At 43.6% G+C, this 23732-nt stretch overlaps 2 protein-coding genes and 1 non-coding gene across 4 annotated transcripts; all 3 read right to left on the bottom strand.

The window, feature by feature from the left end:
* Nucleotides 1-927: 927 nt before the first annotated feature.
* Nucleotides 928-14829, bottom strand: C7H12orf66 (chromosome 7 C12orf66 homolog). The gene is made up of 3 exons (XM_032221393.1): nucleotides 14496-14829; nucleotides 12840-13128; nucleotides 928-2640 (listed from the first exon to the last, which is right to left on the bottom strand). The coding sequence occupies exons 1-3, from the start codon at nucleotides 14728-14730 to the stop codon at nucleotides 1824-1826; spliced, it is 1341 nt and encodes a 446-aa protein (XP_032077284.1). The 5' UTR covers nucleotides 14731-14829; the 3' UTR covers nucleotides 928-1823.
* Nucleotides 14830-17079: 2250 nt separating this feature from the next.
* On the bottom strand, nucleotides 17080-23596 carry RPL18A (ribosomal protein L18a). 2 transcript variants are annotated; one of them, XM_032221971.1, is made up of 5 exons: nucleotides 23497-23596; nucleotides 22711-22890; nucleotides 21853-21982; nucleotides 18013-18122; nucleotides 17080-17241 (listed from the first exon to the last, which is right to left on the bottom strand). In XM_032221971.1, exons 1-5 carry the CDS (start codon nucleotides 23512-23514, stop codon nucleotides 17149-17151), a joined length of 531 nt encoding a protein of 176 aa, XP_032077862.1. In that variant the 5' UTR covers nucleotides 23515-23596; the 3' UTR covers nucleotides 17080-17148. The 2 variants fall into 2 exon arrangements, with proteins under 2 accessions (XP_032077862.1, XP_032077863.1); XM_032221972.1 differs by having other exon boundaries at nucleotides 23502-23553.
* On the bottom strand, nucleotides 18213-18341 carry LOC116511925. Its single transcript, XR_004255794.1, has one exon. It is a non-coding gene; the product is annotated as a small nucleolar RNA SNORA68 (small nucleolar RNA).
* Nucleotides 23597-23732: the final 136 nt, after the last annotated feature.

The following is a 23732-nucleotide window of genomic DNA, read 5'->3' as shown; positions in this document are numbered from 1 at the left end:
TATCATGAGTCTCTGCACTTAGTCACTCAAGCCCAGGTCATCTCATGCCTGAACTACCACCACATGCTATAAATACCCTTGAAGAGTATTTGGAAGCTACAACTGGTGCAGTGTGTGGCAAGTTGGGCAGTCCTTGGGACACCTAGAATAGCTCATGTTACAACACTGTTCTGCAAGCTATACTGGTTGCCAGTTTGTTTCTGGGGGCAATTCAAGTTATCATTTTTAAAGTCCTGTATGGCATGGGTCCAGGTTACTTGAGGAATTGTCTCATCCCAATGGGATTGGCCTGCCCCACTCACCCACTCGCCCTGGCAGAGAGGTCCTGCTGTGGATCTTGTCTGTCAAGGTGTTTCAGTTGGAGGGATGTCCAGGAGAAGAGCAATATATGCCAAGGTTCCTATCCTTTGGAACATCTCCCCCGCCCCCAAGAGTGAGTTCTGCTTCCACTCTCCTGACCTTCCATAAGGATCTGAAGATCTGACTCTGCCAGCTGGCTTGGGGCCCCAAGGGGAAGTATCATGCTGGAGGTGGTTAATGGACTAATAGATGGTCCCACCTGCTCCCCTGCACATCCTGCTTCTATTCTGCTCCATCTTTTAATTATAATTTGTATTTTTATTAAAAATATTTATTTTTATGGTTTGCTTTTAGTGTTGTAAGCTACCCAGAGTCCCCTTGTGAAGAGATGAGTGGCAAACAAATTTAATAATTTAATAAATAAGCTTAAGCCAATATTCTAATTCAGTCTAATGGTTTAACCCAGGATTATTGAAGCTGTTATTAACTTGAATGAAACAGAAAAGTACAGACAATAGAAAAAATGAATTGTCTGTCTGCTTTTACAAAGAAGTGTTAACCAAACTGCTTAACTAAAATGTTTTCATACATAATTTATTTTATTAAACTAAAATACAATAATCCAAACAGAGCCAAATAGAATTTATTATTTTAGTTAGCACTTATTATTTAAAATATTAATCCTGATTTGTAATTTTTGTCCTGGTAATCACTTTACCAGATTTTTATAATACTATACAGTTCCTTCTGTATTATTTTACACATCCTCATATTTCTATTTCTCCCTTCTAATTTTAAATTTTTATTAAAATTTAAATTTAATTACAGAATGTCATTAATTCAATTAAAAACTCCACTTGTTTACCCTCAGCATTTAGTTTTAGGATTGAAAATTACTGCTGCTCAACTTTGCCAGTAATGTTGCAGCTTTAAAATGTACAAACGTTTCTCTTCTTATACAATATGTAAATGTAAGGAATTTTAGAATAATTACTTTTAGATCTGTATCACATTAGAAAAATACAGAATGCCAAACCAAATTTGTACAACTATGAAAGGTGCAGAAACAATGGAAAAATAAAATACTTCATTCTACAATGCATTTCATTTATTGCAATTATTTCTTTCTAAGTTCTAGCATTTTCCAGTAACTATGACTGAAAAACACTTTAAGAGAAGACCGTGGGTTCTGGGTTAAAAATTTGAAACCAAATTTTCTGCAGACCCTAAACAAAGAATTAACAAAAGATAAAGTGCATATAGGAAGAACAAGGGTCACAGATAAAAAAAAAAGTTGATCAAAACTCCACCGATAATTTTAGTGCACCTTTGTGTAATTTGCATGTTCCCATTCAATTCTATATAATTCTGATTTTTCCTTCCAAAACCGCTTAATAATTAATTTTCATCATTAAATACTTTTTAAAATACGTTTTAAAATAATGACAACATGTACAAATGCTTATTTGAGGAAGCTTGGAATGTGTTGTGTTACTGTTGTCTCTCTTGTCTTAATAGTTCTCTCACCCTTTGGATCCCGGCTTCAAGCTTGCAAAAGCTTTAGAGTTCTTAAGAGAATAGAATGTTTCATTGAGGAAAGTGATAAAATGAGAGTCTCTCTCTGACTTTTTGGATTCAAAAATAACCACAATGGTAAAATGAGGTTCAGGTCGGGTTAAGAAATATGTGCTTTGAACTTTGTCATCATAGAAATGGACCACCTTTTCCAAAGTATTCAGATCAGAAGCTCGATCAGTCATAATCATGATGACATTAGGCCAGTGCATGACAGGCCTGTCATTGGGCAGCGATACCACTGCTGGATACTGGTCTACACCCTTTGGGGCTTCCCTATAGGACTGGGGGTGATGATAACCATGTCCCTGAAAGCTCTCTGAGCCACGATTGTCAAAGATTAATGAAACATTAACAGCATCGTATTTCCTGATGAAGCTAGAGATTTTCCCAAAATAATCAGGATTAGCTTTTGCAGTCAAAGTTTTCATTTCAGATAGGGTTGTTTGTCGACTAAGTGCCTCATGAAAGTAAAAGCTAAATTTGGCAAGGAGAATATTTTTCAGTTTCATTAGCCATAGGAAAAGGTGTGGAGGTTGAACAGCTTTCTGAGACTGCCCACCAAAGAGATGCTTCTTTGTTTCCCGCTGCTTCTCAAAAATCTGTCCCCATGTCTGCAATTTGGTGTGAGCATTGTGCAAGTGGACCAAGGATGGGAGAAACTTCCATTCAGAGATCTGGGCCTGAGCCTTCAGAAGATGCATAAGCACATCAGTTTCTAACTGGAAACTGCCCTCCAGAGGACTAAGGATTGGGTGATGAAATCTAGAAAAAGTGGAAAAATAGTACATAAAAGGCATTATCTCAACAAGCCATTTATTTTTTAGTTCAATATATATACTTTAGTATATATAGTATAGTGTGTATAGTATACACACACATACACACATACATACATACATGCACTCAATATTCTTATTTACAGTATAGCTTTATAGTATAAAAGGAGAATGCTATCATTCCTTGATAGTATTTCTAAGAAAGCAACTAATGAAAGCTGTAATACCATACTTTTTTCACTGTTTCTAACAAAAATTAAACTTACACTGCCAGTTTGGTCTGGTGGTTAAGGCACCAAGCCAGAAACCAGGAGACTTTAAGTTCTAGTCCTGCCTCAGGCATGAAAAGCAGCTGGGCAACTTTGGGCTAGCCATCCTCTCTCAGCCCAACCCCCCTCACAAGGTTGCTGTTGTAGAGAAAATAGGAGGAAAGAATATCTATTTAAAAGAATTTATATGATCACCTCCTCATTATCAGTAACTCTGGATGGCTTACAAAAATAAATATAAATATTAGGTATTGCTGCTTTATATAAAAAATAAGAAAAGCAAAATATAAATAAAATTTGATGAATTATCACTCTTATATCACTTAATGAGTTTGTAACAAATAAGCACTAAGTACCTTTGGCACTAGATAGCCAACATCTTAAGTGCTATGAATTATTTTATTTACTCAAAAGCACATCTAAAAAGATCATCATTATCCAACAATTATCCAACAATCATTATTCATCCCATCTCATTTATGTGTGCACTTACAGAACTCTTAGGTCTTAACATTCCTATGACTTAAGAGAGATGACCTAAGGATAGCATCAGTTATGTACTGTATTTTTCAGTCTATAGGATGCACTTTTTTCCACCTCAAAAGTGGGTGGAAATGTCTGTGTGTCTTATAGAGCAAATGTGGCCGAAGCCCCATCCACCTGCCGATCCCAACCCTTTGGTTTCTGCCTCCCAGCTATATGCCTCCTTATAGCAAACAGCCTGATCAGCTTCAGCACAGCCTGATTTAGCATGAGCAGGTAATTGGCAGTTGGATCAGACTCCCGGAACACTGCTGATCAGCTGTTCCAGGCTGTGGGGATCGCCGCAGCCCATCGCCGTCACCGTGTCCACGTCAGAGGTGGGTTCCTCCCGGTACGGGCATACCGGTAGCGGTAATCAGCTGTATCTTTCCGTACCGTTGGCAGCCTGGCCATGCCCCCATCCTGGTACAGTCACCTGGCCTATCCCCACTTGCTTCCTCTGCCTGCCCACCCGCTGCTTGCTCTCTTGCCCCGCCTGTTCGCACCACGCTTGCCCCACCCACCCACTTCCTTTGCCTGTCCAGTTGACGGGGCTGCTGCAGCCGACGGGCCACAGGGGCAGTGGTGGCAAGTGGTAAGGGAAGCGTGCGCCGGCCAGCATCCCTACCTCCTTCCTCCATGAGCGCAGCTGGGGAGAAATCAGGGGGAGAGAGGGAGAAGGCCATCCCTAGCAAAAGCTTGGCTTTTTCCTCCATCTCTCCCCCTGCTTTCTTCCCACCCCACTGCAACAGCCAAAGACTCCGCTCCTCTTCCTTCCTCGGCTGTTGGAAGAAGCCCCCATGCTTTGTTCTCTCCCCCTGATTTCTCCCCACCCCACTGCAAGCCAGGCAACTGTCAAAACAGAAGGAAGCGTGGGGGCTTCTCCCAACAGCTGAAGACTCCACTCCTCTTCCTTCCTCGGCTCGTTTCCCTTACTGCTCGCCACCACTACCCCTGCAGCCTTCTGGCTGCAGCCCCACCTGCCCTGCTTAGCTGGTGGCTGGTGGCTGGCTGGGAAAGCGGCGAGGGGGCAAGCGGCAGTAAACGGTAAGGGAAGCAACTGCCAGGCCAGCCTCTCTGCCTCCTTCCTCCGACAGCCTCGGAAGCATTGAGGGGAGGAGAGGAAAATGCAGGGGGTGTGTGCAGGCTGGAGTGCGGGCAGCAGACTGCGGATGGGTGAGCAGAGCGGAAGGGAGGAAGCCCCATGCCGGCTCTCGGAGGAAGGAGATAGAGATGCCGGCACGGGACTTGCTTCCCTTACTGCCCCCTCCTCACCGGCAGCAGCCAGGATCCTACCTGCCCTGCTTAGCTGGGCGGCTGGCCAGGAAAACAGCGAGGGGGTCAGTGGCTGTGAGTGGTAAGGGATGCAAGCACCAGGCCAGCATCTCTGCTTCCTTTTTCCAAGAGCTGTGGCAGCGAGGAAATTGGGGCTTCTTTGCCAGCCTTCCAACTGGCAAAACAGAATTTTTTGCCAACTGGAAGGGATGTGTGTGTGAGAGAGAGAGGGGTGGGGTGGGGGAGAGAGAGAGAGGAAGAAAGAAAGAGAAAGAGTAACAGAGAAAGAAAGAGAAAGGAATCAAGGAAGGGAGAGAGAAAAAGAGAGGGCAAAAATAGAAAGAGAAAGAAATAGAAAGATGGAGAGAAAGACACAAGAAGGAAGGAAGAAAGAGATACGAAAGAAAGAAAGAAAGAAAGAAAGAAAGAAAGAAAGAAAGAAAGAAAGAAAGAAAGAAAGAAAGAAAGAAAGAAAGAGTCAGCTTCTGCTTTGCTGTCGCTTCAGCTGCCATGAAACGGGGAGGGAGGGCATGGTATTTGGGAGGGGTTACTCATTGTGCTGGAGGAACGTTCTGGAGTTCACCGACTGTTCGGACTGCGCATGCATGGGTGTTTCCTGCCTGGACTAACGGCACCGACATTCCATCTTCGTGATGCCTTTTGAAGTTATCTCACACCTGACACTTGGAAGACTTATGATTGGGCTGGGGCTGTGATGCCAAGGGGTGGGGAATGGGCTATTCTATATATCAACTGCTTTCGCGCCTAATTAACCAGACTTCGCTATGCATTGACTTTAACCATTTTTAATTAGTAAAAGTACATTTGATTTCTACAAATGGAGTCTCATGGTCTTTCTTTCCTAATTAATAAATGGAGAGGATCTGACAATTAGCGAAGTCTCATCAACACCTTTCCAGGAGACTACAATCTACCGTGGGAGGTGCAAAAACTACAAAGGAGGCACAACAGAGGGGAAAAAAATGTCTGCGCCAACAAGTGATGGTGAAAAAGAAAAGAGGCCACTGATATCTTGTTTCCTGAAGAATTGGCTCAGCTGGAGATATCGTGCCCCGCTAGTCCCCCCCCCGTTGGTCTTTGTCGGTGGGACAAAGAGAGGAGGGGGTAACCTGGGATGCGGCCGTTACCAGGAGGAAACACCAGGAAAGGCCGTTGGCGGCAGCCGAACGAAGACCCCAGGAAAGAGATCAACCTGATTACTTGGAACAGAGGTACTCTGGGCTAAGTTTTGGGGAAGGCGAAGAGGCCGAGAGGGGATGGGAGCGAGAAAACCCACGAGCAGCTTTACCCCCCCCTGCCAGGGATGCTGCCAGACCAGGGGCTCCACTCCCCAGAAGACACAGAATGGCTAAAGTCCCCCCATTGCCTGTAAAATTTGATGGAAACCCTAAGAAGCTGGGGTCTTTCATCATGCAAGTCTATAATTATATGGAAATCTATGGGCCCGATTTTGACTCAGATACCTTGAGAGTAAGAATGATTTTGCTTGCATTAGACGGGGAGGCCTCTGACTGGGGATCAGGGTTACACCAATCAAACTCCCCCCTCCTAAGGAATTTCAATGCGTTTATGGGAGCTTTCAAGAGGCGGTTTGATGACCCCCCGACTGAGAAACGGGGCAAACTGAAATTTATGACCCTCGCGCAGGAGGACAGGCCGGTGTCCCAGTACATTCAGGAGTTTCAACATCTGTGTAATTACATGAGAGGTTGGGGTGAAGAAGCCCTCTTGGACAAATTTGCTTTGGGCTTGGATGAAGATATTTATCAACAATGTGTTAATCGCCACCTTCCCAAACGCTTAACTGTTTGGTTTGAAAACACGGCTGACATTGAACTGGATTTAATAAGGCTCAAATGTGCTAGGGAGGAGAGGCAGAAGAAAAAGGAGAAAGCTGCGAAATCTTCCCCCCCCCAAGCCGCAAAACCCCTTTCGGAGGCAGAGGGGAGGGGAGGCCCCTCTGGAAAATCCAGGCCGTTTACTTGCTTTCGTTGTGGGAAACTCGGCCACCGCGCTCCTGAATGCCACGCCCAGCTGCCCATCGCCCTAACCCCTTCCAAGCGGGAGGGGAAATCCACCAAGCCCTCAGATAAGAAGAAGAAAGAAGCTGCGTTTGCCGTTGATTCCACCCACCCCCCACTTCAGCCACGTTTTGGAGGGAGAAGCGGATGTCTCCACCAGCTCCTCTGATGACTCCGATGACAACGCCTCGCCTCGCTGGGTGAGTTCAAACAAAGGCCCTATGCTAATCCCCGTAGAATTGAGAGTTCTGCCCGATGGGGGGTCCGAATGCCTTTCCGCCCTACTTGACTCAGGCTGTTCCCGCTCAATGATCAACCCTGCTATGGTGGAAAAACTGGGCCTCAAGCTGAAGATTTTAAAAACCCCTATTGTCTTCTGCCAGATAGATGGGTCCATCGCTGGGGGGGGGCGCCCATTTCTTTACTGAGCCCTTAGAGATGAAAATGGGATCCCACACGGAACTAATCTCTTTTATTGTGGCTCCTGGGATGGAAAGACCACTCATTTTGGGCCTGCCTTGGCTTCGCAAATGGAACCCTCGCATAAATTGGAGGGAGGGTTGGCTGCGGATTCGCACGGCCACACCTCCGGAAGGGGAGGAAGTTTCTTCGCACCCTGTTGGCTGCAGTTCTGATTTGGCCGCTAGAGGGCAGGAGCGGATTGAAGGAGAGGAAAAAATTCCGAAAGTATATTGGGACTTGAGGGGAGTCTTTAGTGAGACATCTTCCAACAAACTTCCGCCCCACAGGCCTACTGATTGCTCAATCGACATATTACCCGGGGTTAAGCTACCAAAACCCCAAATATATTCCATGTCACCAAGGGAAATGGAAGAGATGAGAAAATTCATCGATAAAAATTTGGAAAGGGGTTTCATTGAGCCTGCCCGCCCTAAGGTGGCTGCTCCTGTGCTGTTCCGTGAAAAGAAAGATGGCTCCCTAAGATTATGTGTTAATTTTAAAAACCTTAACGCCATCTCTGCCCAAAATTTATACCCGCTACCATTGATGAAGGACATGTTGGCCCACTTGGGGAAGGGCCGCATCTTCACTAAACTGGACCTCCGGGAAGCATACTATAGGGTCCGTATAAAGGAGGGAGATGAATGGAAAACTGCTTTCAACTGCCCTCTTGGTTGCTTCCAGTTCCGGGTCATGCCTTTTGGCCTGCAGGGGGCGCCTGCAGTCTTCATGCAATTAATTAATGAAATCTTGCATGACCACCTTTACAAAGGCGTTATCGTATATTTGGACGATATCCTTATCTATTCTCACACTTATGACCAACACGTCGCTCTAGTGAGCACTGTTTTGAAAAAACTCAGGGCTGCTGAACTTTATGCCAAGTTGTCAAAGTGTGAGTTTCACCAAGCTAAAATTGACTACCTCGGGTATCGCATCTCTCCCGCCGGCATTGAAATGGACCCTGGGAAAGTTAAAGCGGTCACGGAGTGGGAGGCGCCCCGAACGCGCAGACAATTGCAAAAAAATTTGGGTTTTGCTAACTTCTATCGTCAATTCATCCCTTCTTTTGCCAAAATTGCGCTTCCTATCACCAATTTGCTGAAGTCCAAGGGTGGGCCTAAACCTAAGCCTAGCAAACCTTTGGATTGGACCATGGAATGTCAAGCTGCTTTCGAGAAACTTAAGCGCCTTTTTGCTGCGGAACCGGTCCTGAAGCATCCCAACATTGAAAAGCCTTTCGTTGTCCAAGCGGATGCCAGTGATGTCGCTGTTGGTGCGGTCTTGCTACAAGCCAACGATCAAGGTAACTTGCAACCATGCGCTTACACCTCACGCAAACTCACAGACACTGAGAGGCATTGGGCCGTTTGGGAGAAGGAAGCGTTTGCGGTGCGCTGGGCCTTAACCACATGGCGCCATTTTCTGGAAGGCGCCAAGCACCCTTTTGAGGTGTGGACTGATCATAAGAATTTAGAGGCATTGAGGACCCCGCGCCATCTGTCCCCTAAACAGATGCGGTGGGCCCAACACTTCAACCGTTTCAATTTCACACTCAAATACATCCCTGGGGGGAAAAATTTCATGGCGGATGCTTTGTCCAGACTCCCTCAATACAACTGCTCGAAACTGAGCATTGTTCAGCCGGTTGTTCCCACTTCTAGCCTGGCGGCTCCGGTGATCACTCGCCAGCAAGCGCGCTCGAAGGTGGACATGCCTCAAGATTTTCTCTCTGACCTCAGAAGCGCCCTTCCCCAGGACGATTGGTTCCAGGGGCATCAGGATGAATGTACGATGAGGGATGACCTACCGTGGATCGGAGCCCAGCTTTATGTCCCCGCCTCTCTTCGTCTCGTCGTCCTCCAACGCGCTCACAATTCCAAGTTGGCGGGTCACTTTGGCTTCATAAAGACTTTGCATCTCGTAAAGAGGCAATTCTGGTGGCCCTCTTTGAAAAAAGACATTGAACAGTATGTTGCTAGTTGTCCGGGTTGTGCGGCCGCCAAACGGCCACCTGGGAAATCACAAGGACTGCTTCAATCTGTGGCACGGCCTGTTGCCCCATGGAAGGAAATTTCGATGGACTTCATTGTTGAGCTTCCTGAGAGCCAGGGGCACACCGTCATTTGGGTCGTTACGGACTTATTTTCCAAACAGGTTCATTTTATCCCTTGCCACAAAATTCCTTCTGCTAAGGCTCTCGCTAAGCTCTTCATCTCCCACGTTTACCGGTTGCATGGGGTGCCTGATCGTATCATTTCTGATAGGGGTGTCCAGTTCACCTCGACCTTCTGGAAGGAATTTCTTAAGCACATTGGCTCCGCCCAGGGCCTAAGCTCCGCCCACCATCCTCAGACTAACGGGGCCTGTGAGAGGACTAATTCTGTTCTAGAACAGTATTTACGTTGTTTCATTAATTATCAGCAAGACGATTGGGTGGACTTGTTGCCGCATGCTGAAGTGGCCTACAACAATTCTGTTCATTCCAGCACTGGGTTTACCCCTTTCCGGGTTGTTTTTGGTCAGGACTTTGTTCCTATTCCAGAGGTGCCTCGTGACCAACCTCAAGTTTCTTCCGTCGCTGACTGGAGTGAGCGGCTCAGCCGTATTTTGCCTTTGACTCTTGCTACGTTAGATGCCGCTCATCGCGCTCATAAAAAGCAAGCTGATAAGAAGCGTATGCAACCTTATCAGTACAAGGAGGGCGATTTGGTCTACTTGTCCACAAAGTTCCTTCAGACCACCCAAAAGTCCAAGAAATTGGGACCTAAATATGTCGGTCCTTTCCCCATCCTCAAAATCATCAATCCTGTTTCTGTTCGTTTGCAACTGCCTAAGCATCTCGACCGTGTTCATCCCGTGTTCCACGTTAACCTCATTAAGCCTGTTCATGTTTCCACTTTACGTCCGCCGGCAACTCCTCCACCTGCTCCTTTGTTGATTGATGGCGAACAACACTTTGAAGTCCGTGAAATTCTGGACTCCCGCAAGCGGCGTAACCGCATCCAGTACTTGGTGGCTTGGAAACATTTTCCCCCCTCCCATACGGAATGGGTTGACAAGTCCCATGTTCGTGCTCCGCGGCTGCTTCGGAAATTTTATGCTGCTTATCCTGACAAGCCTTAATTTTCTCTTCCCTCTTTCCCCTTTTTCTCTTCTGTGTTTTGTTGTTTGTCTGTTTGTTTGTGTTTTTTCTGTTTTGCAGGCCTGATCGCCTTTTTCCGGGGGACAGCCGGATGTCAGCTTCTGCTTTGCTGTCGCTTCAGCTGCCATGAAACGGGGAGGGAGGGCATGGTATTTGGGAGGGGTTACTCATTGTGCTGGAGGAACGTTCTGGAGTTCACCGACTGTTCGGACTGCGCATGCATGGGTGTTTCCCGCCTGGACTAACGGCACCGACATTCCATCTTCGTGATGCCTTTTGAAGTTATCTCACACCTGACACTTGGAAGACTTATGATTGGGCTGGGGCTGTGATGCCAAGGGGTGGGGAATGGGCTATTCTATATATCAACTGCTTTCACGCCTAATTAACCAGACTTCGCTATGCATTGACTTTAACCATTTTTAATTAGTAAAAGTACATTTGATTTCTACAAATGGAGTCTCATGGTCTTTCTTTCCTAATTAATAAATGGAGAGGATCTGACAGAAAGAAAGAAAGAAAAGAAAAAAAAAGAAAGGAAAGGAAGGACAAACGAACTTATGATCACAATTGAGTCCAAAATTTTGGTTAAGCAAGAGTGTTGTTAAGTGAGTTTCACCACATTTTACAAGTTGGCCATGCCTACCCAGTCACATGACCACCAAGCCACGGTCACAAAATAGGCCACACCCACAAAATAGGTAGTATTTTTTTTTGAAACCCACCACTGGTCCACCTGTCCCATTTTTGGTCTCCACGGGTCCTGTTTTCGGCCCATTCCCGGTGGTAGGGATCACTGCTGCTACCGCCTATAGCCACCGCCTGGAACAGGCAGAAAATGGGATGTGCAAAAGCCAAAAACAGGACATGCAGCGCCAAGAACAGGGCACTTGGAGGCAGAAAATGGGGCATGCAGAGGTAGTGACAGGCGGCAGAAGCAATTGGTGGCAGTGATCCCTGCAGCCTGGAACAGCTAATCGGTGGTATTCGGGGGGGGGGGATCCAACTGCCAATCAGCTGCTCATGTTAAATCAGGCTGTGCTGAAGCTGACCAAGCTGTTTACTGCAAGGAGGCAAATTGCTGGGGGCCAGAGGCAGATTTTTTCCCCTTCACCAAAAGCTAGATGCATTTTATAGTCCAGAGCGTCCTTATAGATTGAAAAATACGGTAATTAAATTGTACTCTATGACATCACTTTTTCTTATTCCCCCTCTTTCCTCCCCCCTTTCCTCAAAACCCATTTGGCTCAAAAATCACATTTGGGCTTATATTACCGTATATACTCGAGTATAGGCCGACCCGAATATAAGCCGAGGCACCTAATTTTACCACAAAAAACTGGAAAAGTTATTGACTCGAGTATAAGCCTAGGGTGGGAAATGCAGCAGCTACCGGTAAATTTCAAAAATAAAAATAGATACCAATAATGTTTTTGAATATTTATTTCAAAGAAAAACAGTAAACTAGCGGTGTATTCAATGAAATACTTCACTCACCTCATGATGCTGATGTCCCGCTGTGATGATGATGTCCCGTGCAGCCGCGGGAGCGATGTCCCGCCTCCTATGACGCACGGCACAGTGATTCCTATCATTGGATCACTGTACCAGAGGAGGTGGGACATCGCTATGTGGCTGCTTGCCATAACAAGGAGGAGGTGGGACATCGTTGCAGAGCGGCAGGAGGGGGAGGAAGGGGAATCGTAAGACAGCCCTGCATTACATTAGAACGTGAGGAGGGGGGATGGTGCGGTGCGCGCTGCGCGGCAAACTGACACAGAGGGAGGGGAAACTCACAGGGGCACTGGGCCATTCACGAGTGTCACCCAGCGGCATGGCCCCGCCCCTTTTTCTCCTCCATTTCAGGCAAATTTTTCACTGACTCGAGTATAAGCCGAGGCGGCTTTTTTCAGCCCAAAAAGTGGGCTGAAAAACTAGGCTTATACTCGAGTATATACAGTATATGTATTTCAGTTTTTTGCAAATCATAGGTCAGATTATGGTCTGCATTTAAGCAACATGTACACATTTACTGGTTTTCTGGTTAGAAAGGTAAAGACGAAAACAGTGCTAGATTTGCTTTAGAATTTTAACTCTAAATATAATATATATAACTGAATATTGTCTAAACCCTGTTGATAGTATGAAATTACATATTTTACAAAAATAGAAACTAAACGATCTTAGTTTTGAAATTTAAAACATGCTTTCATTTTATCCAATGGCTGATCCGGTGAGTCCTAATTAGTTTAGAATTAGATAGTAGACAACAGCAGAATTTCAGTGCTGTTGGCTAGACTGGAATGGCCTAAAACATCCTGAAAGCACAGTAAATCACTTTCTTACTGTTGGCAGAATAACTGTGCAAATACAGTTACCAAGAGCTCAACTTGAGAGTATTGTTACCTTTACCATATTAATAAGAATTTTTCAGATTCCCAGTCATTCTGTACAGTGTACACATACTAACCTTGAGCTGTATCTTTTGAGAATGGATTCCAAAACATTTATCAATTCCTCAGAGTTTATATACTTTTGGGTACTGATGCTGTACATTTTTTCATAAAAGTCAGCAATTTCCATCCGAGCCTGGACAAAGAAGCAGAGCTGCTCAGAAAGATGAGAAAGTAATTCTTCAAGGTGAGGAGCTGTTCCTCCCACTGCATTCCGACCAGTTGCTACCACTTTCTTCAGCTCATTATGCAGAGACGTATATATAGTTCGTATAGAATCTTTCCGGCTGAAGAATGATTGCCCACCTATTGTTTGTTGTTAAAGAATAAGGTGTCACTAAAGATAAGAATGAAATGAATAAGATACAATATTCATGCAAATTTTCTTTTGATTGATACAGTCAGGGGGCACATTTTAACAGCTGCTTTCATTATTCCTTAATACCGGTATATAGTCATACTGTAGTTAAAATATTAACTTATCAGCATGATTTATCTATTAAAAAACTTTCACATCTCTCAAATCCAACCTTTGTTTCCACAAATTAGAACTTTAAAATTAGTGATAATGAAAAAGAGCTCTTTTCATGAGGAATTAATGTAAACAGCCATTGTTAAATGTTGATACTTCACATTGCTACTAAAAGCTCTAGATGGTTCAGCTTTTTGACCAAGCAGAAGATGAAAGAAACTCTATATAGCAGTCAAGATAATGGCTACATGTAGTAGAAGACCTGCATATAAAGTGGCAAGACTATTGCAATAACCATGAAGAGAATTAAAGAAGAAAAATAACCCTTCCATGAAGGTAGAACCATAGGTAGCTGCAGGTTTAGAACCAATTTCAAATTAGAAGCATACCTTTTTCTTGCACTTTATCTTCTCTTAAATACTAAGACATTTTCATTACTTCCCTCAGAATGTGCCAGTCATTTTATTATCAAGCGATTCTTTTTAATATTTTCTTTTCCCAACTACTATATAGTTTCATTTCTCTTTCCAACTTCCTTTCTTTCTTTGATCTGTAATTTTTATTATGTGTCTCTAAAGATAGTTTTTGCTATCCTTACTGCATATTTAGCAATACTACAGATTATATCAATTACCCACATTACATAAAGCAATATAATCCAGAAGAAAGCCTATCAATACTAATTTTGAGATTTCAAGGGCTAGTCTTAAAAAATATAAATGGGGGGAGGGGAATCAATCTGTTACCTGTTTCAAGTAAACATTGATTTTCCTATGTAATCTGCACATTCTGTCCAAAAAACCCCATCTCCCCACTATAAGCAAAAGTCTCAAGGACGGTTTTATAAGACCTCAACTCCAAATATCTTCTCTCCAGATGCGGAGGAAGAAAAGGGAGCGAGTCACTCTGAAGGGAGCAAGGAGCTTCGGATAAACTCAGAAACGCACGAATGTGGAAAACTGAATCAGTTCTGTAAGAAAAGTCGAGATTGAAGCCTCCCCAGCACTGACTTTCGGCAAGCCTTGAGCGGGGCTCGGCAGAGGACGGACGGGTTTCTTCCCCAGACCCAGCCCTTCGCCGCCGCCCTCCTCCTCCTCTAGCCCTGTCCAGGACTCAGGACTCCTCCCCAGGCGAGCGGCCCCAAAGCAGGACGGAGAAGGTGGGATGCAGCGCCTGGCAGCAGCAGCCCAAGCGTGGGTACCTAGCTTCTGGCCCAGGAAGGTCATGCTGTGGTACGCTTTTTCAGCCGCTGCCAAATGTGCCAGGCCGGCCAGGAGCGACAGCCAGCTGCTCCCGGCGTTCTTATTGGCTTCGCGCTCCTTCTCCACATTGTCCTTCGCCTTGTCGTAAGAGAAGATGCCCAAATGGGAGAAGAACGTCTCCAGCACCGCCTGCTCCACCGGGACTGGCGCTCCCACGGGCATCGGCTCCCCCATTCGCCGCCCGCCGCCGCCGCGACGATCGCGGCTGCCTCCGCTCGTCGGCCTTTGCACCAAACCAGAGCCCCGTTTGGCCCAAGGAAGGGGAGTCACGTGAGCGAGGGGCGAGGCCATAACAGGCGTGAGCCCCTCCCCTTCCCCTCCGGGAGCCATTCCGGAGAGGCGGTTTCCAAAGGCTCGGCCTCACGTGATTTCTCGAGGACGGGAAGGGCGTGGCGACGAGATGCCTGTGGAAGCGGCGGAGAACAGATTCTGTGATTGGTTAGGCGGAAAACGTTCTTCCGCAGTGGTCTCCAACCTTGGCAATTTTAAAACCTGTGGACTTCAACTCCCAGCTGGCTGAGGAACTCTGGGAGTTGAAGTCCACAGGTCTTAAAGTTGCCAAGGTTGGAGACCACTGGATTAAGGTCTCGTCCATCTCACACAGTAACAACAATCTGCGAGGAAGTACGAATCAATCAATTAAGGCCACAGAGCTGAGCTTAACCCGGGGTTAGCACTTCTTAGGGAAACGCTGAAAAAGGCCGCTCAGCCAAGACCTTTAAAATCCAACACAGATTGACTGTTTCAGTACCTTTTCAGTAGCTTTTTCTTGCTGAAGTTTTTTTCAGCGCTTTCGTAATAGATGCTAACCCAAATTAAGTTCACCCCCATGATCTTAATTAGTAATAGAGGTCTAGTCATCTTAGATGCAAAGGAAAAGTATGAAGTTTGGATGAGAGCTGTAGATCTTTCCCCTCTATTTGGAAGAGCCGCGCTGGGGATACAACGCATTCTGCTGACTGCCAACAATTGCTCTCAAAGTTGACTCAGCCTTCCATCCTTCTGAGATCCGTAAAATGAGGATCCAGATTGTTGGGGGCAATATGATCAGTAAAGCCCAGTGAAGCAGTATGTAAGTCTAGTGCCATTCAGTTTGGATACATGATTATGCTTACTTTTTGTAAATTCTAGACCGCAGGACATGGAGGATCTATTTCCAGAACAGGACTGAAAGAAAAGTATACCTGAAAGAAAAGTGACATCAACGAAGTTTTTTCTGGGCTATATCTGATTTGCTTTCTGTGTAAATGTGCTATTTTTAGAATACAATTGCAATGCTGCAATGGATTTTCCCAATGAAGAGGGTCCATTACATGATCTCTGATGTATTTTCCAAGTCTTATGATTTCTGTATTGAGGCATGTTTAATTCTAAAACAGGTAGTGTAGCACCAACCCCTCCTAGAATGAAATATTTTAGAAATATTTACAAGGCAGGATAAAATATTTCCCCTAAGAGAAATAAAAATCTTAAAAGGAAATAGAACCCCAGCTCCCTGCCCCCAGCAGATATTTTGGTGTGCATTATGACTGAGCCAGCCTATCTACAAGACCTCTAGCTCCAGGGTAAGCCCTCAAAACATAATAGGATTAGCCCTCTACCCATCTAGCAGCATGGCTCACTGCATTTCAAAATTTCCTAAGGACCAGGAATCACCCAGCAAGGTTCAACCAAACTTATCGGACCTCAGCTATGACCCCTGCATAACCCCATGGGAGTGACAGCAGACAATAGAGTATATGTTCTTGCACAGGAACAGGAAGCTCAAGTTTAAAGCCCAAGAGAGGGTATAAATACCTCTCCACCCGATGTGATCAGCTGCCCAGGACCTCAAAACCCATCAATAAACCATCTTTCCAACCAACCACATTTCCAGTCTTTCTCCCCACTTGAAACTGAGCCAAGTAGATATTTCTTCCAACTGTAGTACTATTTTTGAGAAAATGTATTGTTCAATTGAACATTGAGTTTTCTGCCTCTTTACTTAGCATGTTGCCAGACAGAAATTAAGTTTTGCTTTTATAAAATTGAAATTGCTTATGAAAATTGATGTGAATAAACATGCTGTGAACATTATGCAAGATCTAAAATTCTTACCACCTCAGCCTTCTGCATAATTAGGGTATAGTAGAGCTGGGTCCAGAATACATCATTCCAAGGTGATATATCAGAATATTGAATTTTGGGTGCATTTTATTTGCAAAAGTCAGAACCACCTCTACTTGATTATGTCCACTTGTCCCATCATGTATATGGATTTTGTCAATTAGTTCATCTGGCAAATGCCAGGAAGAGACTTTTGTGTTATGGCATCTGCTTTGTGGAATATAATTCAGATTGGCCTTAAATCTGTTGGCCTTTGCAAGGGCTGGAAGGATTGGATTCGGAGCCTGTACACCTGTTGTGTTGATATTTGTCTTGGTTGCTAGTTAATGCTCATTGTTAAACGTTTGAAATGTTTAAAACTGTTGCCATTCAGAGTCACATTGATGAAGAGCCACATAAATAAGAGTAGGATAAATATGGTTTAAAATACAATCAAATGTTCAAAAAACTTTATTGATACATGGAACATATCAATCAAGCCTACATTTAGAAGAATGTATTTGGTCTCTTGGTAGTAAAGCGAGGCTTATGCTGGCAGCGCAACACTCTGTGTGGCAAAGGGAATTTAATTTTAGAATCCTGTAGAAAGAGATAAATTTCATTAGAAGCCCAAATAAAATTTCATCAGTTTGGGTACTATTCAGAAAATTTTAAGAACAATACTTTCTAGTGAAAGCACACACATTTCTAGTATTAGTACCAAGTGATTATTTATTCTATGCAAAATAAAGGATGGATTTCTTAGAGCACAATTATATTAAAAAAAATTTTTAAACAAGGCAAGTGATTATATACTTTTAAAAGCAAGCATATAATGCTAAATAAGAAACTGAATCATTTTGGAAAATTGTTTTTTTTTTTTAAATACTACATATTAGAACTCTGACATATTAGCATTTTCAGTATTATGTGTTTGTTAGCTTAACATCTCATTTTCTCTAGAAGATCAAATTGGTGCACAAAGTATTCTTCAGCTTTTTTCCAACAAACCTGCAGTAATTTGAGCTGAAAGATGTGACCCATTTGTTCTGTAGTTACCTGAACAGTCTGTGACTTAAATTAACGGAGGAACTTCAATATATATATATATATACTTAAAGTCACAACCCCTGGTATGCCCAAGTATGGGAGGAAGGTCACACTTCCACTCTCTGTCATTAGGCTCGTCACAAGAGACCATCCAGACAGAAACCCAATATTTTTTATATATGTGGTGTGTGTGTGTGTGTGTGTGTTCAATCAACCTTCTTATAGTCATTGACCAGAATTATGAAGAGTTTCATTTAAAGTAGAAAAATTTCCAAATTGTAGAGTTTGAGAACATACATACTTAAAATTTGCTTTACTTACATGGAACTGTTTGACAGCAGGTCTGCGGCATTTGCTAGCAGCAATCTCTTCAACCTTCATGATCTGAATAGAATGCGCACGGGCTCTATGACGTGCTCCCATATCACGATCTGCAATTCATCGGTTGAATTATACGTTTTAGCAATAGAATTAGTTCTGATCTAAATACTCTTACAGTAATCTCCATATAACAAGTTATTTATTGTAGAATCTTCAATTTCACTTTCAAAAACACTTCAGCTCTTGAAAGGCGACAAGAAACGTTTAATATCTGCACACATGACAAGAACATTTTATTATAAACAATGCTCTTTGGGTTTGTATGCAGTTAAAAAATTTCAAAACTAGTAATGATTTATGACTCTGCCATATAAGCTGAGCAAGCTTAATTAGAGGAGAATCAACAAGTTCTAGAAATGAAAAGTGTAATAACTACATTCAATCATTTCTATCCAAGAATATAATGTTTAGATTTTTTAAATGAATTAATGCATGGTATGTTATTTATACTTTTTAAAATCAGGTGGACTTGAATTTCGGGTTTAAGGGAAGCTAAATATGCAATAAACATTTATATAGGAATTCAATCTGTTGAATTTATTTAGAAAGGCTTAAATTATGTTGTGATGTAATCCTTGATCTATCTATCTTAAGATAGCCAAATTTAACTGCTTTCCCAAGGAAATGTGTGGCTCTCCAAGTTTATTTTTACAAACTAACATTTTGTAAAAAAATATTGTGTTATATTTAAATTAATCATATTGTTATTTTATAAAATATTATACACTGCTAGAAAGAAACCTATTAAAAACTGTAATCGGGGAAACTGGGGCAAGGGAGATAAACAAATGTACTTAGGAATTTATTTTTAAAAATAACCAAAAATAAAATGAAACACACAGAGAAATCAAACTATTCAAATTATAGAACTTCCTTTAATTTTAAGCAATAAATTAAACCTAGACCACAAATAATGATATTATCAATTCTTGCCTCTCTTTGTGAACAAAGCTAATTTGAAAGCAGATAGTTAACAATTTTTTTATTAAAACAAGTTTTAACTTCTGGAGCACAAATAGTTTCCAAGAATATATTGCTTTTTTTGCAGCAAATCCAACACCAATCTACCCTAAATTCCTCACAGATTAAAAGATTCCCAGTTTTAAAGATATTTAACAAAACACTGGCATCTGTCCAAGAATGTGGTTCAACATTAACATAAAACTGAGAAGGAATTACAAGTGGACATATCTATTTCATATGTTTCTTCAAATTTATTACATATCCAACATAGATCGGATTTCTTGGAGCGAGTTCCAGCTTGTCACTCCTGAGGAAGTGGACAAGGCCATGGGAGCTGTGAGTACCTCCACCTGTTTACTGGACCCGTGTCCCTCTAGGCTGGTTTCGACCAGCAGGGAAGTTACACGAGGCTGGCTCCAGAGGATTGTTAATACCTTCTACAGGAGGGGTCTTTCCCGCTGCCCTTAAAGGACGCGGTGGTAAGACCCCTCCTTAAGAAGCCTTCTCTGGATCCAGCTATTCTTAAAAATTACCATCCAGTCTCCAACCTCCCTTTTGTAGGGAAGGTTGTTGAGAAGGTGGTGGCCTTTCAGCTCCGACAGACCTTGGATGAAGCAGATTATCTAGATCCCTTTCAGTCGGGGTTCAGGCCTGGTTACTTCACTGAAACTGCTTTGGTCGCGCTGACCGATGATCTCTGCCGGGCCAGGGATAGAGGATATTCCTCTATCCTGGTGCTTCTTGACCTCTCAGCGGCCTTCGATACCATCCACCATGGTATCCTTCTGCGATGATTGGGAGAGGTGGGAGTGGGAGGCACCATGATACGGTGGTTCTCCTCTTACCTCTCGGATAGGTCGCAGTCGGTGTTGGTTGGAGGACAGAGGTCAACCCCTAGCCCCCTAAAATATGGGGTGCCTCAGGGCTCGGTCCTATCCTCCCTCCTATTTAACATCTACATGAAGCCGCTGGGTGAGATCATTCATCGGCACGGGATCAAATATCATCAATACACGGACGATACCCAGTTGTATCTGTCCGCCCCGTGCCAACTCAGCGAAGTGATGTGCCAGTGCCTGGAGACTATCAGGGTCTGGATGGGAGTAAACAAGCTGGCACTCAATCCAGACAAGACCGAGTTGCTATTGATGTTACCCCCCCCCAAGAACGGACCAGATATTCCATCTCTTAGCCTGGAGGGCGAAACTCTTCACCCCTCAGAGAGGGTCCGCAACTTGGGTGTCCTCCTGGATTCTCAGCTGACATTAGAACACCACCTGTTGGCTGTGACCAGGGGGGCTTTTGCCCAGGTTCGCCTGGTGCACCAGTTGCGGCCCTACCTGGACCGGGAGGCACTTCAAATGGTCACTCATGCTCTTGTCACCTCTAGGCTTGATTACTGTAATGCGCTTTACTTGGGGCTGTCCCTGAAGAGTGTTCGGAGACTACAATTGGTCCAGGATGTTACACCTATCCTCCGCGAGCTGCACTGGCTGTCCATCGGTCTCCGAATGCGCTTCAAGGTGCTGGTCGTTATCTTTAAAGCCCTACATGGCCTAGGACCAGCGTATCTGCGAGACCGCCTCCTGCCACATACCTCCCAACGACCTATAAGATCCCACAGGCTGGGCCTCCTTCGGGTACCGTCAACCGGGCAGCACACCATACACTCCATTCTAAGTGGGGCTGGACCGTATTTTGGGGTCAACAGCCCCAGGCCTGCTGGAACAGCCTGGTTTTAGTGGCTTTACGGAAGGCCGAGAGAGTGGGAAGGGTCCGGATCTCTGCGGGTAGATCATTCTACAGGGCCGGGGCAGCCACAGAGAAAGACCTTCCCTCAAATGGCCTTGAATTGATAGACAATTTGGATTTAAAATAAATGTCAGATAGCTTAGTCAATAATCAAACTAAAGTTGTCTAAATGGCACTGTGTAAAATAACCTATAAGTCATAGCTAATCGTATTATGAGATACGACTCTACCAAGTTGCAATATGTAACACATTTCAACAATTCATTTTAACATTCAGTGCAGATAGTCCTCGACTTAGAACAGTCCATTCAGTGACTGTTCGAAGTTAGAAAAGCAATGAAAAGTTTAATGACCATTTTTTACACTTACGACCATTGCAGCATCCCCATAATCATGTGATCAAAATTCAGACACTTGGCAACTGACTCATATTTATGATGGTTACATTACAGGGGTTTTTTTTGGGGGGGGGGGGGCGTAATCATTTTTGTGACTTCCTGACAAGCAAATTCAATGGGAAACCAGATTCACTTAGCAACCATGTTACTAACTTAACTGCAGTGATTCATTTAACAACTGGAAAAAAGTGGTAAAATGGGGAAAATTTCACGGCAACTGTCTCACTTAGCAACATAAATTTTGGGCCTGATTGTGGTTGTAAGTCAAGGATTACCTATATTACCATTTGAGAGCCAGCTTGATGTAGTGGTTAAAGCTGCAGGCTAAAGAGCAGAAATCCCACAAAAGCCAACTGGGTGATCTCAGGCCAGTCATTTTTCCTCAATCCTAGGAAGGGGACAATGGCAACCCACTTCTGAAATCTTTCCAGGAAAACTGCTTGGATTTATCCAGGCAGTTGTCAGGAGTCAAAACTGATTTAAAGGCACCCCCAAAAAACCCATTATTTACTATCTTCTCAGTAAAAAGACAGAATACATTAGCTAGTAGTCAAAGTAACAAGAACATTATTGTAAAACCAACACTGAGGAATACCAATTCTGCAACACTTATTTTCTTTTATGATAGCGATATCTTAAGATGAATACTGAAATGGCCTCTACTTACAGCACTGTGTAACAGCTCCAGCAGTTGTTAAATCTCTGTACTCCCTGTACATATTGTGAGTTCCACTACGAGAATCATAGCGCAGCCAGATACCAAAATTTTTCACCTTCAGAGGAGACTTCTCAAAAACCTAACAGTATAAAAATACCAATGATAAAACAACAGAAAACTAATCAGTTGTTTTAATTAGCATGTCAAGTCTACAATGAATTAATTAGAACGAACATCTTAAAGCTGTAATCCAATTTCCACAGAATACATTACATTTCTCTGAATCTGACTAGACAGGGTAAAAAAACATACCCAAGATTACATTAATTTAATCCTGAAACAAACTGAAATCTTTATCTTTATGCATTGTACTATGATTCTTTGCCCACCCAAAGTGCTTTGAATTCAGCAAACACAAAATTGGTTCCATTTATTACTACTTCACCTATTTCATGGCCTGCTATTGAGGACAGATTTATCTCTATAAACATATTTATTGACCTGTGGAAGGCATCCTCAATTCTTCATTAGCACAGGCACTACACAGAATGAACCAGTAGCTCTCTGAAGAAGCCAGGACTGGTTTTCTTCTCTAGTATTCTATCCAAAGTAACGATCAATTAGGTGCCTCCACATGCTGGACATAAACGTGTCATTCATTTCATCAACAGTCATGAAATGAAACAGGGTAAAGTAATTTAAGAATTTTATACATCATGATGGCACCAATAATGGAAAGTTTAAGGCAAACTTTTTGAGAAAACCATTTTAATCCAATGAGTATAGGTACTTATAAGTATTAGGGATAAGCTGTATTAGAAAATATGCTTTCAATATTTAAATCTATTCCATTTCCTATTATAATACCTGTCCACAGTATACAATTTCCCCAGAAGATTTTTTCATCTTCTTCAGCTGCGAGACAAAATACCAGAAACGGGATTTTGCAACCACATGGTTGGGAGCAAAGATGCGCATCCGATAGAGAGGTGGTGTTGGACATTTGGGAGTAGGAAGGCATCTCCCAATAACTTTATACTCCCTCAGCTTAAAAGAAAGAAGAGAAAGAAATATTAATAAAAATCCATTCTCGTTTTAGAATCAAACTTGATCAAGAGATGCACTTACTATAAGAAAAAGGTGTTATTTAGCTGCTTTACTAAATCAAACAAAACCCACGCTTCCCGAGTGCTCTGTAAATTGAGCTATAAAGATTTTTAAAAACAATAATTACAGAGGTAGAGGACCTACTATCTATTTGTAACCTCATCGAGTTCAATCTTGGAAACCGATATACGTGGACTAGAGCGAAAAGAACCTAAGAATGATAGGAGTAGGATGGCTACAACTTCATTTTCTTCCCAACTAATCTCGTTCTACTACATTGCATCGAGGGTTCGGTAAAGACGTTGCGAGTTGAATCCGCCGACTCGAGCAGGCGACCTGGGCCCACGCGACGGGACCTAGCGCAGGGGAGACGGCCATATTGGGTGCTCGTGGCAGAGGAAAAAGACGACTGCCAGTAGGCTCCCGAACGGAGATTCCTTCTCCGCCTTGCTACCGTTCTTCGCCTCGCTCGCCTTTCTTCGGTTACGCAGCAGCGGAGGCCTCCCCGCACCAGACCCCCAGCAAGGCCCCACGCGCAGCACTCACCGTACCCGACGCCTTCATGGTGTCGCCTCTCTCGCGGACGCCCAGAAAAAGAAGTTGCGCAGGCGCAGCAGGCGCACGTGACCATTGCCGAGGCGAAGTACCGCCTTGCCTACCAACGGCTACCGTCTATTGGGCGTTCTTATTGGATGTAAGAAATGTCTGTCTTAAAAAGCCCGGTTTCACCATCTTCCAATCGCCCAAGTGCGTGTTAGGCTGCGACTTAAAGCTTTAATTCG

This window comes from Thamnophis elegans, chromosome 7 (assembly GCF_009769535.1).
Source record: "Thamnophis elegans isolate rThaEle1 chromosome 7, rThaEle1.pri, whole genome shotgun sequence".
NCBI lineage: Eukaryota > Metazoa > Chordata > Lepidosauria > Squamata > Colubridae > Thamnophis > Thamnophis elegans.
Note: the sequence above shows the minus strand (reverse complement) of the source record. Positions and strands in the feature narration are given on the sequence as shown.

What these genes read in the sequence shown, in the direction of transcription:
- C7H12orf66 (XM_032221393.1), bottom strand. Translation starts at nt 14,730, where the DNA reads ATGGGGGAGCCGATGCCCGTGGGAGCGCCAGTCCCGGTGGAGCAGGCG. An exon ending in CTTCCTGGGCCAGAAGCTAG is followed by an intron (nt 13,129 to 14,495) that starts GTACCCACGCTT and finishes AACAAACAATAG; the next exon opens with GTGGGCAATCATTCTTCAGC. An exon ending in CTCAAAAGATACAGCTCAAG is followed by an intron (nt 2,641 to 12,839) that starts GTTAGTATGTGT and finishes CACTTTTTCTAG; the next exon opens with ATTTCATCACCCAATCCTTA.
- RPL18A (XM_032221971.1), bottom strand. An exon ending in AAATTGTATACTGTGGACAG is followed by an intron (nt 21,983 to 22,710) that starts GTATTATAATAG and finishes TTATACTGTTAG; the next exon opens with GTTTTTGAGAAGTCTCCTCT. An exon ending in TGGAGCTGTTACACAGTGCT is followed by an intron (nt 18,123 to 21,852) that starts GTAAGTAGAGGC and finishes GATGAATTGCAG; the next exon opens with ATCGTGATATGGGAGCACGT.